Source organism: Amblyomma maculatum, chromosome 1 (assembly GCF_055883805.1).
Source record: "Amblyomma maculatum isolate TAMU_Amacu chromosome 1, ASM5588380v1, whole genome shotgun sequence".
Classification (NCBI taxonomy): Eukaryota; Metazoa; Arthropoda; class Arachnida; order Ixodida; family Ixodidae; genus Amblyomma; species Amblyomma maculatum.
This window is the reverse complement of record NC_139344.1, coordinates 397,086,070-397,101,406: the sequence shown is the minus strand read 5'-3', so window position 1 is coordinate 397,101,406 and position 15,337 is coordinate 397,086,070. Positions and strand designations below refer to the sequence as shown.

Here is a 15,337-nt window from a genome sequence, read left to right as displayed (position 1 = left end):
TATTTCAATAGTGACACTGAGTATTCGTGATAAATGTTTCTGGAATGTGCATTCTATTTCCATCATTGTGCTGCATTTTATTTTTTGTCTTGCATATAACCAGCAGCAAAAAAAGGTTTGCCAAACACATATCAAAAACAGCCATTTTCTCCTTGGAAGAGGCAAGATATTAGTGCTAAAGGGAGTAGCGAAGTGTGTGTGAACAAACTATCTGCAATGGGAACCAGCAAACAGGAGCCATTCATGTTGAGCCATAAAAACTGAGCTTGTACCCAATTTTTTATAATTACTGTGGTTACTTTTCTTGTCTATTAATGTCAAATAATGCAAGCAGAGGCCTTTCACAGACTTTGATATGTTTATTTACAGACCAAAAGCAGAAAAAGAACAACAACATTGCAGTGCTTTCTATATTAAATCTACTACCATGAGGTGGGAGCATTTATGATCCTGACTCTTATTTATGCAGTTGCTTTTTTTTTTTTTTTTTTTACCACACACTTGCAGGTTGCACGTGCAGTATATGACAGAAAAAAAAAATCAAGAAGCTTGAATAGTGCCGATCAATTTCGACAAATACTCTTTCTTAAACAGTTGAAACGATGTCACAATTTTTTTGTTATTCTGACACCTCATTCATTTTGCTTTTCAGGTCTCTCTCAAATACTTTCTTCACGTCACAAAAGCCCTTGCGAGTCTTGCCAAATGAATTGGGCCCAGCGGAAGTTGGAGTGTCCCTGCAGTAAAAAAAGTCAGTGTCAGCTGTTGTGTTTTTGTTCGAAAGTTTGGTTATTACCTGCCAATGTTTCGCATACGCATTTTTGCCTCTGGTGGCATCTCTTCTTCCTGCGAGGATAAAAAACAATTGTACTCAGCTTTCACATTCTAGCGGTCAAGCTTGAACACAGCAAGTGCTGGCAAATAAAGACGCACTTACATCACTACTCTGGTTGAAGGCCTCAGCAACAGATAAGCTTGAACTCTTCTTCACCGTGGATTGATCCTTGAATTTCTGAATTCAGTAATGGCAAAAAAAAACAAAAAAAAAATAAAAACAAACAACAATTAGCGACTGCTCCACCAAAGAACCGAACTGGATGCATAAAACTGATCTACAATTCCCCGAATACATATCTCCCAACCCTAAAATGTTCAAAGAAGCCAAGCTTGCCGCTGGGCTAGCATGTGCTCTAACCTGTAGAACATACAGGGCTAGAAACATGACCAAGAGAGCTCACCAATAAGAAAATAGCTCAAAACATGAAGGACTGTCAATAAAAACCCATGAATGATCAATCCACTGTAGATCGACACATACGTGGCCTTTCTTGTTTCGTCTATGTTTTGCCCATTGCGCACCCCAAATTTGTCAAAAATGAAAAAGTATACCAAGAACAACATGCAAAAAGTTCTTACCACATCAGAGGTAATGTTTTTATACTGATGTACCTTTACTAATAACAGGATCCCTAAAATCAAATTTTTGAAAAAGAACCAAGGGAACGATGAGGATCCTACTGCTTTAGCCATCCTTACAGCGTCGTAAGTGAAGACTGCCGATGGCACTAGTACTAAGGCTGGTGCCCCTTGATGTCATCTAGCTGCAGCTATCAGTTTTTTTTTTCTTTTTTTCTTTTTCTACGTGAAAGAATGAAACAGAGCAGGCCTTGTCTCCGTTGGCAGAAGTTTTCTCACATGTAGCTTTGCTCTGCCTAACAGTTTTAAAGGATCATAGCCTTTAAGAGTACCACAAATGTGCCAAAGGCTGTAAATTAATAGACCATCACATGTATTTATCAGCTTGACCGTTTTAGCCAGGAGTTGTTTTGAAACATAGAAAAAAAAAACAAAAAAACTTGTCAATGCCGACATAAGAGAGTGAATCTGATACATATGGCTTTCAGAAGGTTGCTACTATTTCACATAAGACTGGTCTTTCCTCAAAAGGAATGCAAAGGGAAAAAAAAAGCCATAATATTGTAGGCGACATTACAGCAACTGGAAATAAACCCCATAATTGGGAAGTTTACAATGAAATCAAAAGGAATGCAATGCCTCAACATGCATCCACATGTCAGAGAGAAGACAATGGTGGCCAGTCATGAATGCGTCGCCTAGTTGTACAAAGGCCATAGCATCCTAGTACCAAAAACTACAGCTGTTAGCAATGCTGCATGCCGTTTCCTAAGTTATGGTGAGCCACTGATAATCTCCAAAGCAAGAGGAGTTAATAATGAGTGAACAATGGTTGCTATTGCCACAAAAACTGGGATGACCAAATTGTATTTGCATGCAAGAATAGAGAATCAGTATGTACACAAGCATACTATAATTGTATTACACATGGAAAGTGCTACAATTTTTTTTCTACTTTGATGTTTCATTAGCTGTAACTACAGCAGTCAGGGCACGAGCCAACCAACAGAGTCACCACAGAGTTAGTCCAAAGTTAAGGGGAATCCCCAAGGTTGAGTAGAATTTGTAATAAGGGAGTGATTACTCATTGGTAAGCACAGTCATATGGCTACAAAGGAAAGCTACACAGCTTTCTAACACATTTCCTATTTTGAGTTACTGATCAATTCGCTTTCGCCCTGCATCTGCTAGCCTTCTTGATTAGCTCGGTTGGTAGAGCGACTGCCCTGGAAAGGTTGTGGCTCCGGGTTTGAACGCTGAGCCAGCATGAATTACTTTAACTACGAAGTTTCTGAGAAAGCTGCATAGCTTTTCTTTGCAGCAGTGTGGCTGTGCTTAACAGGATGCCAGTTGAGTAGTCACTCCCTTATTATTCACCACTGGGTTACACATCAGTTACCCAGGCTCAATTCAACACTCACTTTCTTATACTTTCTACGCACTGCAAAATTGTTACAGCTTTCTAACACATTCATCACTTTGAGTTAAGATCAAACTGCTCTAATCTACCTTTTGCTTTAGCCACATACATTGTGCTGATGATATGCCCAGTTGGGGCATAAATTTCTTATGGCTGCACTTAGGCGGATGCCAGAGGGTAATCACTCTTATTACTCGCCAATGAGTTACACATCAGTTATTCAGGGTTAAGTGAACACTCACTTTCTCATAGTTTCTACCTACCGCCAAACCATTACAACCATGCCACATATGTCGTGCCGATGCCATGTCCAGTTGGGGCATTAATTTTTTTAGCAGAAAATGTGCAGTCTCCACACTGACTGTGACTATATTTTAAAGCTGGTTCTGTTCAAATTAACTTGGCGCCGAGCATAATACTGCTTAAACAAAAAGACAGTTTCTTAACACGTACAAATTATGACATCGCAAAGCGTTTTCAGAATGAAAGTTACGAACAGGGGTGGTAGGAACTACCAATGAATATTTTAACCGCATATAATTGGAAATTTACCGGCGCCCCAAACTTGATGGAAATGGGTGCTGGTCCCGGTTTCTTGTGGTCCTGTGCCTTGGCACTGCTGAATGTCCGAGAGAACCCCATGGCGATCTTTGGTTTCTTGACTGCATCGTCCCTGTCGTCTCCACCCGCAAGCTTTCGCTTCTCGGCGTCAACGGTAGTTGGCGACTGCCGGTCCTCATCGTCGCTCTGGCTGTCTGACGCTACCTCAGTAGTGCCAGCGCCTAGGTCAACGGCAAACACACTGGCAGGTTTAAAGCAACGGCTCAATTAATCAACTGTCCGCAAGCCACGTTGAAAAAAATGCACTGAAGCATGCAGATTGCAAGATGAACATTACCATTACCACCTACTACTATTTGCAGAGGCTCTAAACATTATTAGTATTTCATGCGAAAGAATCGAGATGAACGGCTGAAAACCAGTCCGCAATCTAGCCCTAAGACTGAGCTCCGTGACAATACCCAAGACGCGAACAAAATTAAGTGCTTAAAGTTTCCCATTTCGTACTATTTGACATGATTAGAACTAAGCCAGCAAAAATAGATAGGTGCTCTTTACCTAAATTCGCCGTTCCTCTATCGTCCCAACGACTCCTTCCTGTAGAGCTCGCCATTTTGTATACAGATTGTTTGGATTGTTATTAGACGATTAGTCGACTGCAGCGACATACTTCGCACTAGCGCCAAATACTTGGCACTACTCTTGGATTGTTTCACGCATTTAAAGAATTGTTTACAAGTTTTACTTGTTTTATGTTTCAGTTGTAGTAAAATAATGGTATTATGACAGAAGGTGCTTGAAAAAGTCACGTGTTTAGATGTTTATTAGGGAAGTCGACGCGAGTTGTATCTGAGTTCGCGATTCAATCGCCGCGTCGCTCTAGTCGCGCTTGCAGCTAGCATGGCGGCGGTGATAAAGGTGAGTGAGTTTAGATACCATAGCTTTTTCAAGCTACCGTGTTCGACTGACGGCATATTTGAACTATGTTTGATGACCATTTTGTTTGGACATAGGCCGAGCTTACCGTTGAGCTGAAGTGCTTTGACGCTGCAGATTAAGTGCGCCCAACGCCGGTCACATTAGGTTTAAATGGCAAGTAAATACACAACGGCAGCTGACTGTTGGAAACAAGCTACAAACTACAGACGTCTCATCTCGGCAGTGGTAGCAGGGTCGCTGAGATAACGTTGCTGGAGAAAAAAAAAAAAAAAAAATCTACCGAGCAAATGCTTGCTTTCATTCGACCGTGCTAGTTGTCACTGCCCTTGTTTGATGCTAGCGTCTCATCCAATGCTCTCAGAACCGCGCATCACGTCGTGAGATGCGTTTTTGGTCTGTCGCAAGACCGCCTCTTTAGAAATAGTGATCTTGGAATTGTCCGCGGCGATAGCGTCTATTCTTGGTCTGTTGCGTTGCGCTTTTCTGACAGTGAATGCTCTTAGTTCAACTGCTTGTTCTGATAACCTTTGATGCAGTCGACTGTCCTGCTGTTTAACTCGACCACATTTCTTTTGCGCGCATATAGGTGACTCAACGACTGGATTTATCACATCTAATGTTTTGTTAGCTTGTGCCAACAAACTCTCCGTACGCACCTTCTTGAGGAGTGGCCGAAAGTTATAGTGTCACGCACCCTCGTAGCGCAATCATATCGTAGCTGGTGAAACTCTCGCAGGAAAAATCTCAGCTGCAGTTTGACGAGCGGTGGCCCAAAATGCGGCCGACCATACTGAAGCTGCTTCACCAGGATCCCATCACAAGGGACGAGTGGCAAGGACTGTTCTGGTGAGTGTTTCCTGATAGACGCATGTGCGGCTCTGTGCTGACTAGTACGAAAGTGGTGTATTCCAAGCAGACTTCCGCTATACTGCATTGATGCGCCATTTTCCGGCTGCGCCGCTGTCGATATGGGAGTCGAAATCACCGTTTCAGTTTACAGATATGCCAGTTTGCTTGTTTCAATTTATGGTGTTCTTGCGTGGTGAATGCACTGAATGGCGTCACGGGGCACGCCAATTCAAAACTGGAACGAAAAAAGAAAAAAAACGTCCGGGTTTTACTCACCAAGACACTTTAAATGAGCCCAGCAAGAAAGCTCCAAGTGCGGCTGATTTAAATGGCATTTGAAGCTGATACTATGTGACAGTGACGCATCATAACCTCCCTTGGGTTTCTGAGGTACAATACATTCAACGACAACTGAAGTTTAATGGTCACGAAGTTGTTTTGTGAAGGTAGTTTCATTGCGAAGCAGGCTATCTTTTCAGTGAGTGTTGAATAGATTCTGTAAGAGGAACAATTGGGAGTCAAGTGAGAATCGGTTGCTATAAACAATTGAAAACATGCGAATGGTGGTTATTGTCAGTCATGTTCCATGCTCGGCTTTAAAATATATAGCAAAGGGTATCGTATGGGTTCTGATTAATAGGGAATTGGGGAAAGGGGTGGGGGGGGGGGGGGGGGGGGCAAATTGTAGGCAGCAAATTCGTTGGCGGCTGGCAAGGCGCGCAGCCGCAGTAGATGTAGAAACTTCGCTGTCCTCGTCTTCGATCTCGACTAAAGGGTGGCCTCTTAGCGCATTTGGCGGTGAAGGGTTGTTTCTGTGGCTTTGCCTAAACACCATGCCATCTGATCCTCCTGCATATGTCTCATTTTACCAAGCTGCGTTAGCCCATTGATAGCGTGATAGCTCATTGTTCGGAACCATCATGACCAGCAACGTTCGCGGATAGAATTGCGTGTTAAGGGGGAAAACTATTTCGGCGTTCAGGCCTCTTTGTAGCGCGCGGCGACGACTAGGCACATCTATGATGATGTCATCAATAGAGGTGATGCATTTGCAATGCCTACACATTTCCACGGAGGGAGAAAATCAATGGCAATGAAGGTAAAGGCCACACGGCGTTGTTTGGCAACATCAGGCGACTATCAGATGGGATTGGGTGAAAGCGGTTCACATTTGAAACATCGCCGATGATGGTATCATCATCCAGTTTCTCTGCTGCGGTGACTTGAGGAGAAGCCCGAAGGTTGTTGCAATTTTAATAGTCAGTTACATCATGTATCTTCGAATGGCAACGTAAAACCTCTAGATGAGCTTAATTTAAAAGTTTCATATTATTATTATGATGCGTTTATCTCATGAAATTTCTCTAAAAAGCATTTCAGCTTTTAATTCAGGTCGTAATTTGATGGCAGTGAGGCTAAACAGGAACAGCTGGTGTCTAAAAAAAAAATTAGATGTGGGTGTTAAGCCTGGAGTTATGCGACAGCAATCTGCGTTGTTACGCTTAGGTTCGGCTTGAAAGTAAAGACATGGCTTTTGCACATAGTAGTTTACTCTGTGGTTTCAGGTTTATTTATGTTTATGCCATAGGGGAATCATTTCACGTACCCCTGCCTCTCGTCGTTGACCATTCTCATTTGGGTGTAAAAGAGTTCTATTGGTATGACATCGTCTCCATGTCGAACTTCGGGGCACACCGCTGTCACAACGTTCGAACGAACCGTCTGTCCTAGCAACTCGCTATTGTCGTTCGCCTCTACCAACTACTGAGTTATCTGGCTTCTTCTTCCTCTCCTCCTTTTTCTTCTTCTCACGGACAGGCATGGCGAAATGGCAAGACTGTGGCCAATGTAGCTCTTGCTACAAAGCTCCAGCCTCAAAACTATCATTCTTCGTTGACCTAGCCACTATAAGGCTAGTCATGGACTTCACTTGCATAAATGACAGCACCTGCTAAACATGCTCAGGGCGAAATTTTTCGTAGAGCGGGAAACTGAAACTTCACTGCTAATGAGAAGCCTAGAATTTGTGAGGTGGCCTCCCTTCTTCCCTGCACATTTGAAAAGGAGGGGTCATAGGACACTATTACATTTCTTGCTTGACAGAAATGGACTTCTAGCTGTTTGCATTGCTGAAGTCATGTGGCACAGGAATCAACTGCGAATGCTCTGTGTGTGTAATGAGGTTTCAGAAAGTGTGAGAGCCTTTTGTAGCTCGCTGCTTGAACGCTGGCACATTGCTTTCTAGGGACATTCATGCAGTGTGCCTATGGGATGAACGTGGACCTTCGAAACTGTATGCCGCACTCCAGGAAGACATCCTCGAATTTATCAGCGTTGCTCAGAAAGTGAGTATTGCCAGTCCATCTGCTACCATCCTCTTCGGAGTGTTTCTTGTGAGCATGGTTCTCGGCTCTAATCTGTTAGAAAAACCCTGCTGCACTTTGTATGGGCAAGAACAATAAAGACGGGAAGAAGAAAGTGAAATTCTCAGTTACAGAGTTACCCAATTATTAAATATTAAATAAAAAGTTACTTAACTGGGCACAGGGAAATTCCACATGCGGACATGACTTTGGTAATGTTCTACACGTCATTACAAAAAGAGAAAACACGACGTTTGTTGTCCGTGCCCATTCAGAACTGGCATATATGGTATCTTTGCTAGTTATTTCTTACGTCCTTTTTGTTTCATCCTATGTTGCTTCTGGGAAACCGTGATGGAACTTTCTTTGAACTTCCTCATATTAGAAGCATGAGGCTTGTTCTCAGTGGATGAAACAGGCAAACCACGGACATTGACAATGTCCACAGTTTCTATTTGATAACTTTGAGGCCGTTATTAGTGCTAAAATAAAGCCATACTTCTTAACTCATCATCGGTAACATCTCTTATGATCATGCCACAAAGAAAGTCGTTCCCTGTACTCCGTAGACTCTACAGAACCCTTCTGATAAGTCTGATTCCAATGCCTCTTGACGCGATAGATTAAATAGGTGAGGATAGCGTGTACTCACCATGGCTCATCATTCATATTGCTTTTCTGATATTAAACATGTGTTCTCTATTGGAGTACTTTTCATTCAGTTTCATGCTTTGTAACCCCCCCCCTTCCTTTTAACACTGGCGTTTGCTATTGGCCTCATGATTGAAATTATTCATTTGTTGCTCACTTCCACGAAGGCCGTCATGTCATAAAGGCTTCCCATTCACACATTCGCATTCTTCTTTATAGTTTGGTTTGACCTCTGTCGAAAATAACATCGAAAGTGACTTTGTTAATATATTATATGTCTAACATTTGGATCGTCTAAACTCGTATCAGACCCTATTAGCCAAACTGGCCAATCTTCCATTATTCTCGGCCCCATCCGGACTTCCCATCCTAGTAATGTTTTACTGCCACGTCATTTGTATGGACTTAGTGATCACTCTGTAATCCAAAATACATCGTGCCAGCTACCATGCCTCAAAAGAGCAAAACCCGCTGCGATGGCGCATTGGTTAGGGCGCTCAAACTACTGTGCCCATCCCGGCCGCGGCGGCCACTTTCCGATAGAGGCGAAAAGCAAGACGCCCATGTGCTGTGTGATGTCAGTGCATGCTAATGAACCCCATTTGGCCGAAATTTACGGAGTCCTCCACTACGGCATCTTTCATGGCCCGAGTCGCTTTGGGACGTTAAACTGCATAAACCAAACCAATGAAAAGAGCAAGAAAAATACACTAGCTCTTTATGACAAACACAGTTACGCCGCCACCGTAAGCTTTCCGATTTTTGTGCACGATTCACCATAGATTTTCCAAACCATTCATATGTAAGTAATCGGTCTCTTTTCAAGCTCAAAATGTGTGAATTAATAAAAATACATTATCACCAAAAAGACATCGTCACCGCTGTGGTTTAACAAGGAACTGAAGTTCCTCAGCAACAAAAAGAAAATACTTTTTTGATCAGTGAAGTGCCTGAACACCACTTGCATGTGGAAAAAATATTATTTTGCCGAAAACGCCGCCCTATCCTTAGTGTGTAAAGCCAGACGTTCCTTTTTTTACCTCAGTGTTTCCACCTATGCTGCTTACCAACCCGAAAAAGCTTTGAAGACTTACACACTTCACACTATATACCTCTAGCAATACTTGATGACAGTATGTAACCCCATTCCAGAACATTAAATGTTTGTAGACAGCTTTACTTCTTTTTTTTTTTTTCCTATGCCCTGCGTGTTTTCCCTCACGACTCCAAGGCTTCCGTAAAGTAGGCTTCTCCTGAATTTTGCGAAGTCTGGTGGTAAAGCCACATTAAAGAACACTCGGTGTTATTTTTTTGTTTTCAAGTACAAAAAATCTTTGCCTCGCGATTCTAGTAGTGCGTGAGCGGCGATGTCATATCGTGGGAGTTGTCGCCGCGGCCAGGTGCACTTTACTATAACCGATTTTTACCAAAAATGTCTTTACTATAAAGGGGGGAAAATAGTTGTCTATGGAAGATGAACTGGGACTTCAGTTTCACTTTACTATATCAGAGTTTACTGTAGCAGGTTTTACTGTAGCAGCACTTTTAATACCTCTTCCTGCTCAGTTTTCGCTAAAGAACTCAGCACTGTATTATCAAACTTCCCTTTATTCGACCACCTAGCTATGCTAGACATTTTGTACGGTGCTAGTGGAATGACAAAATTAATCAGGTTGGTGAAAGTCTCAGCTTTTTCTAGTATTGATAGCTTGAACTCCGAAGTTCTAAAAAACACCTAGTGCACCATTAGGATCATTTTGTGCCATATTTTTCAACAGCTTTTTTATCAGGTGTGCTTCCACAAGACTGGAAAACCTTTAGGATTGTCCCAGTCTCCAAAAAGGTTTCATCTTCATATTATTGCCCTATTTCTCTCACAAGCTGCTCAAAATTAATGGATCTTGTTATTTCTTCACTCATCGTATTTCTTGTTAATTTCAACCTAACCAGCATGGCTTCCTGAAAGGGCTTTCTGGTGACACCAAACTAACCCTTTTAATTAATGACATTAGTTCTCATCTTTACCTTAACACTCCTGTTGCCACAATTTTACTATAAGACTTGGAGATGGCATTCGATAAAGTACTGTTTGATAGATTACAGTAGAACTTCACTGATACGTTCCCAGTGATTTTGTGTTTTATATGCTCAAAATTGCGAGCTGTAAAATGTCTCCTGTAGAGTTACACCGTTCTTCTTCCAGATAACACAATTTCTTGGTTATGTTCAAAATTTCGACAGATTGGGGTCATATAATACGTTTTGCAATCAGCTGGACACATGCTAATGAGCACTTGCGACATGAAAAACTGATCAGCAGCGCTCACTTGCCGTAGTTGCTTTCCTGCAGTGCCTTAGTGCAAAGCGGCGAAGCATCAAAGACATCCGACATACGAGGTGCCATTCGCGCAGAAACATGAGCTCATGAGGACAAACGTGGTGGCTTTGTGGTGCCTTAGGTGCAGGGGGGTGAACCATTTGATAACTGCAACTGTTCGCTTGCATATGAGCGGTTGGGGTCTGGGGGACGCAGCATGAGCAAAAAAGCGACTGTAAGCTATTGCAATGGCTTCTCCTCATGTCATTGGTGTAAAGGGGCATAGCATCCGTAAACTACCAAGGAAGCAATCTCGGCTCATCAATGCCTTCTACGAACCGGATTTGTTACTAAATCTCTTCCACACTTAGAACAATGCAAATACAGACTGAATTATGCGAGAGCTAAGCGAAGCAGCTGTGCATACCAGTTCAATTTTTCAAAATAAGGCGGTTCAGATCATGTGTTTTCCTGGATATGTTTTTTCCCGCATTTCTAAAAAATGCATCAATGAGGTTTTACTGTACTCCTAAACCTTTTGCACTGAAACCTTAACGTTTTGGGGGCTCGAATGGCTCCCAAACTTTTTAACTAACAGATAATTTATCAATGCTAACAATTACTTGTGCTCTCATTCTGCGGTTACCTCAGGTGTTCATCAAGGTACATGCCTCGAACCTTTGCTTTTTTTCATTTGCATCAATAACCTTCCATCTAACATTACCTGTAACATCCATTTATTTGCTGACAATTGTGTAATTTACCATCCCATTTCTAACAGTGTTGATGCCCACATCCTTCAAAATGATCTTATATAAACCAAAACCTGATGCAAAGGTTAGTTGATGTCTTTGAGTCTTACTAAACATGCTTGATTTCTTTTCCTCGCTAACAATCCCACACTCCTCGTAAATATGTTTTTTTGATCCTCTAGTGTCTTCCGTCCCTACCTGTAAGTATTCGGGCATTACCCTTATGCATTTCCTAACATGGTCTTCACATATAACGTATGTGGCTAGTAATATTAGTCAAACTTCTTGTTTCTACGTCAAAATCTTCATTTTGCTGCTCCTTCCATCAATTTGTCAGCATACCTAAGTTTTGACCTAAATTAGAACTTGCTTAAGCACAGGACCCTCATCTATCTAACCTTTCTCCAATCTTTAAAATAAAAAAATAAAAATCACGCTACCTGCTTCATTTATTCTGATTATTCATATTGGACCAGTACGTATGCTTTAAAGTCATGAGAATCATGACGGAAAGTGTTTCGGTTCTGTCTTTTTCATAAGTTCTGTGATTCATATTTAGGAGCGTCAATGATATCACCTTCCCATCGCCTTTTGAGTAGAATTGATTTGCAGGAGAAAGTCTACCCTCCCCCTTGTAAGGAATTCTGCTCATCTCAGATTTTTTTTTTTGTCAAAATGTCTAGGGACTGTAATAATCCCCCAGCTGAAGCTGTGCACCATGTCAGCACCATCCAGTTCAAGAAAAAAGATAAAGGCCATCATCTTTTAACTGACGTGCCCATCTCATACGTAATGGCCTATTCCAGAGGTCTTTGTGGTGCAATAAATAAATAAAATCAGAAGCCGTAGCCCCGATGAAAGATGTTTGGGGCATTGAAATGATACAGCATGTGCTTTGTATTCCACATGGCAGTGGTCCTCAAATAAGAACCCAGGGACCACGTGAGATTGTTAACGTCTATAGGATTTTCAGGGTATTTGCATTTCATTGGAACATTCTGCCGATTTTTGTCTTGAACATGAGAGGCGGCAGAGCTGTGCTTGTGTTTTGAGGATCAGCACAGAGCTTGAATGAAGAAGAAAACATTCAGAGTATGTACCTTTGCAGTGTAATGGCTTGGTGTATCTACGAACCAGCAAAGCAGAAAGAAAAAAAAAAAATACATGCACGAGCTGTAATCCTTTGGCAGCGCTTCTACCCACCCCTCTGGGCTTTGAAGTGGACATCGTTGGTGCACTGTGGGCACTTGGTTACAACTGACGATTGAAAAGTGTTGCTACATATGACAAGGAAAGCAGCTGATGCAAAGTGACGCTGCGCTTTCCGTGACTGTGCAGCGTGTGCTAGAGCATCAGGAGGACCAGGCCCTGCTGAATGCCTACATCAAGGAGTGGCGCAAGTTCTTTGTCCAGTGCAGCTACCTGCCCATGCCCTTTGGACAGCTGGAGACCGTGCTGGCGGGCAAGAGCCTCAAGAAGACCGAGGAAGGTCTCGTGCGGAAACTCATGCTCGACACCTGGAACCAGAGCATCTTCTCGACCATCAAGGTGAGGGCTTCCCCCCTCCATCAGATGTAGAAGTGCCAAAGACAACAACCAAAGGGCGATCCAATGTGCCACATCTTGTGGATGGTGATGGGTGGCAACTGATAAGGGTACAACGGAAATAACTAAGAGAATAAGATTGGGATGGAGCGCATTTGGCAAGCACTCACAGGTTATGACTAGCAGCTTACTGGTATTGCTCAAAAGGAAAGTATACAGCTGTTGCATCTTACCTGTACCTGTGGGGCTGAAAGGTGGAGGCTGACGAAAAAGGTTCTGCGTAAGTTGAGGACAATGCAGAGGGCTGTGGAGCGGAAAATGGTTGGTGTAACATTAAGAGATGGAAAGTGTATGAAGTGGGTCAGAGAAATAACTCGAGTTAATGACATTCTAGTGGAAATCAAGAAAAAATGGGCATGGGCATTGCATGTAGCGCAAAGACAAGATAATCAATGTATGGTAGCAAATTGGATTCCAAGGGAAGGGAAGTGCAGCAGGGGCAGCAGAAAGTATGGTGGGTGGATGAAGTTAAGAATGTTGCAGGGGTAAAGCGGATGCTGCTAGCACAGGACCGGATTAATTGGAGGAATATGGGAGAGGCCTTCACCCCGCAGTGGGTATAGTCTTGCTGATGATGATGATAAAAAAAGGGTACAAGTTGGCCCAACTAAGCTTAAAGAGCACCAGACTCTGACATGAAATGAACTGTGCAGGCAGGGGCGGTTACTAATGGGGATTATGTGATCATAGGTGAGGTTCACGGGATGTACAAAATTCTTGTATATTGTGCCAGAATTGACGGATTTGCATAGTGTCATCGAAGTGCTGTGGCTTATCACATTAGTGCCCAAAGAATCGTGGAACTAGTAAAAGGTGCATAATTGCAAAACCAAAAAAAAAAAGAAAAAAAAAAAGACGATATTGATGTGTGTACTGGTGGCAAAATGATGTTTGCACAAAAAGTGTACGATGTGCTACTACTGCTCACTGTTCCATGAAATATTGTTTACTATGGGGGGTGTTCACTGTCGGAGCAAAAAAATAAAAAATAAAAATGCAGTTTGTGACACGGAGGCTTGGGAAATTCAGCTGAAACAAAGAAATCACTGCTATAGGTACAGCACGTTCCCAGAAAAAAAAACGAGCTCGGTTTGCCCACAGTTGTGTACACAGCTTGTCAAAAGGTTAACAAATTGTCATACTAATAACAAACTGTAATGGGCATACACTTTTTGTTAATAAAGGCTGTACACCCACTCATAAATGCAGCAGTGACACTGCGGGCAGACTCGCAGGTGTTTAACTCTTTTAAGGTGGAAGCCTTTAATGCCTCATCGTTGCAAGCAGGAGTTGTCGACAGAAATGTCACGCGTTTCAATTGGTCGAAATGGTCGTGACGTCACAGTGTGCGAATTTCAAATGGGACCAATTGTATTTTGACTAGTAAGCATGCAACCAATTAAAGAGATGGTATAGTGATGCTCCAGGTAAGTGGGACTGAGTTTAGTTAATTAATCAATTAGCCTAATTTAGTTAATCAATCATTAATTAGTTTCCTAAATGTGCACATCAAGCGAGGGCATACTTACAATTGAGTGAAGTGATAGTCAATTACACTAATTAGCATAGTAGTGCTAATTATGCAGTTAGCACAAGTTTGCACTTGCTGAACAGGAACTAAGGTTTACTGATAAGTATGCTTTGTACTGGTAATTGACTGAAGTAGGCAATTGGTTATAGGCAATTAGTGACAGTTTACGCTTATAGAATTGGGACTTTGGGTTGCAGGTAATTACGTCATCCATCTCTAATTACAGCTTTTGCCTTGAAGCAGTTTAGTGAGCCAAAGTGCCCCTGAATTTTTAACGCTTGCCTCTGCATAGCGACCAGTAATCAATGAAGCCGCGCTCTCTTGCTGTGGCTGTACCGTAACTGGCAAAAGTGTGAAAGTTAACTCTTAGACCTCATGCATTGTATGCTTATGCCTACCTAATTTTATGGGTTTTATTTTATATATATATATATTTTTTGGTCCAGAGTCGTCTCCAAGCAAGTGCCATGAAGCTGGTCCATGCTGAGCGAATGGGCGAGGCCATCGACTCGCAGCTGGTCGTGGGTGTGCGGGAGTCTTACGTGAACCTCTGTTCCAATCCAGAGGACAAGCTGCAAATCTATCGGGAGAACTTTGAGCGGGCCTACATTGACGCAACGCGGCAGTTCTACCGAGCACAGGCGCCCCAATACCTGGAAGAGAATGGTGTCCAGAACTACATGAAGTAAGTCACGTGTCGTTTATTTAGGTCTGCGTGGATAAAATGACACTTATCGAAAATAGCAGCAGCAGGAAAATAGTTTGTGTTCATTCTTTCTACTACAGGCTGTTTGTATATGTGAGACAGAAAAACTGAGGAAACTAAATTGGGCCCATTTTAGTAAGTTTCTAAAAGGTGTGTGCATTATGTGTTAAAATAGGCCACACTCATGGCTCCTTTCTTTTTTATTTTTTGTGCACAGATGGAGTGAA

General features: G+C 42.4%; 2 protein-coding genes across 3 annotated transcripts in view; one reads left to right on the top strand and one right to left on the bottom strand.

Annotated features, from left to right (window-relative positions):
* Positions 1-336: 336 nt before the first annotated feature.
* On the bottom strand, positions 337-4,098 carry LOC146208650 (uncharacterized). Its single transcript, XM_084595697.1, has 5 exons — positions 3,956-4,098; positions 3,389-3,618; positions 938-1,012; positions 797-846; positions 337-737 (listed from the first exon to the last, which is right to left on the bottom strand). The coding sequence occupies exons 1-5, from the start codon at positions 4,008-4,010 to the stop codon at positions 620-622; spliced, it is 528 nt and encodes a 175-aa protein (XP_084451823.1). The 5' UTR covers positions 4,011-4,098; the 3' UTR covers positions 337-619.
* An 88-nt stretch (positions 4,099-4,186) lies between these two features.
* The window catches only part of Cul5 (cullin 5), a 53,343-nt gene continuing 42,192 nt past the window's right edge, over positions 4,187-15,337 (top strand). The window contains exons 1-5 of one of the 2 annotated variants that reach the window (XM_084595672.1): positions 4,187-4,315; positions 5,073-5,182; positions 7,431-7,530; positions 12,607-12,816; positions 14,851-15,089. In XM_084595672.1, the coding sequence (XP_084451798.1) occupies positions 4,298-4,315; positions 5,073-5,182; positions 7,431-7,530; positions 12,607-12,816; positions 14,851-15,089 (677 nt within the window). In that variant the 5' untranslated portion in view covers positions 4,187-4,297. Of the gene's footprint in view, positions 4,316-4,345; positions 4,490-5,072; positions 5,183-7,430; positions 7,531-12,606; positions 12,817-14,850; positions 15,090-15,337 lie in introns of those variants that run through there. The other variant, XM_084595677.1, reaches the window with a different exon arrangement.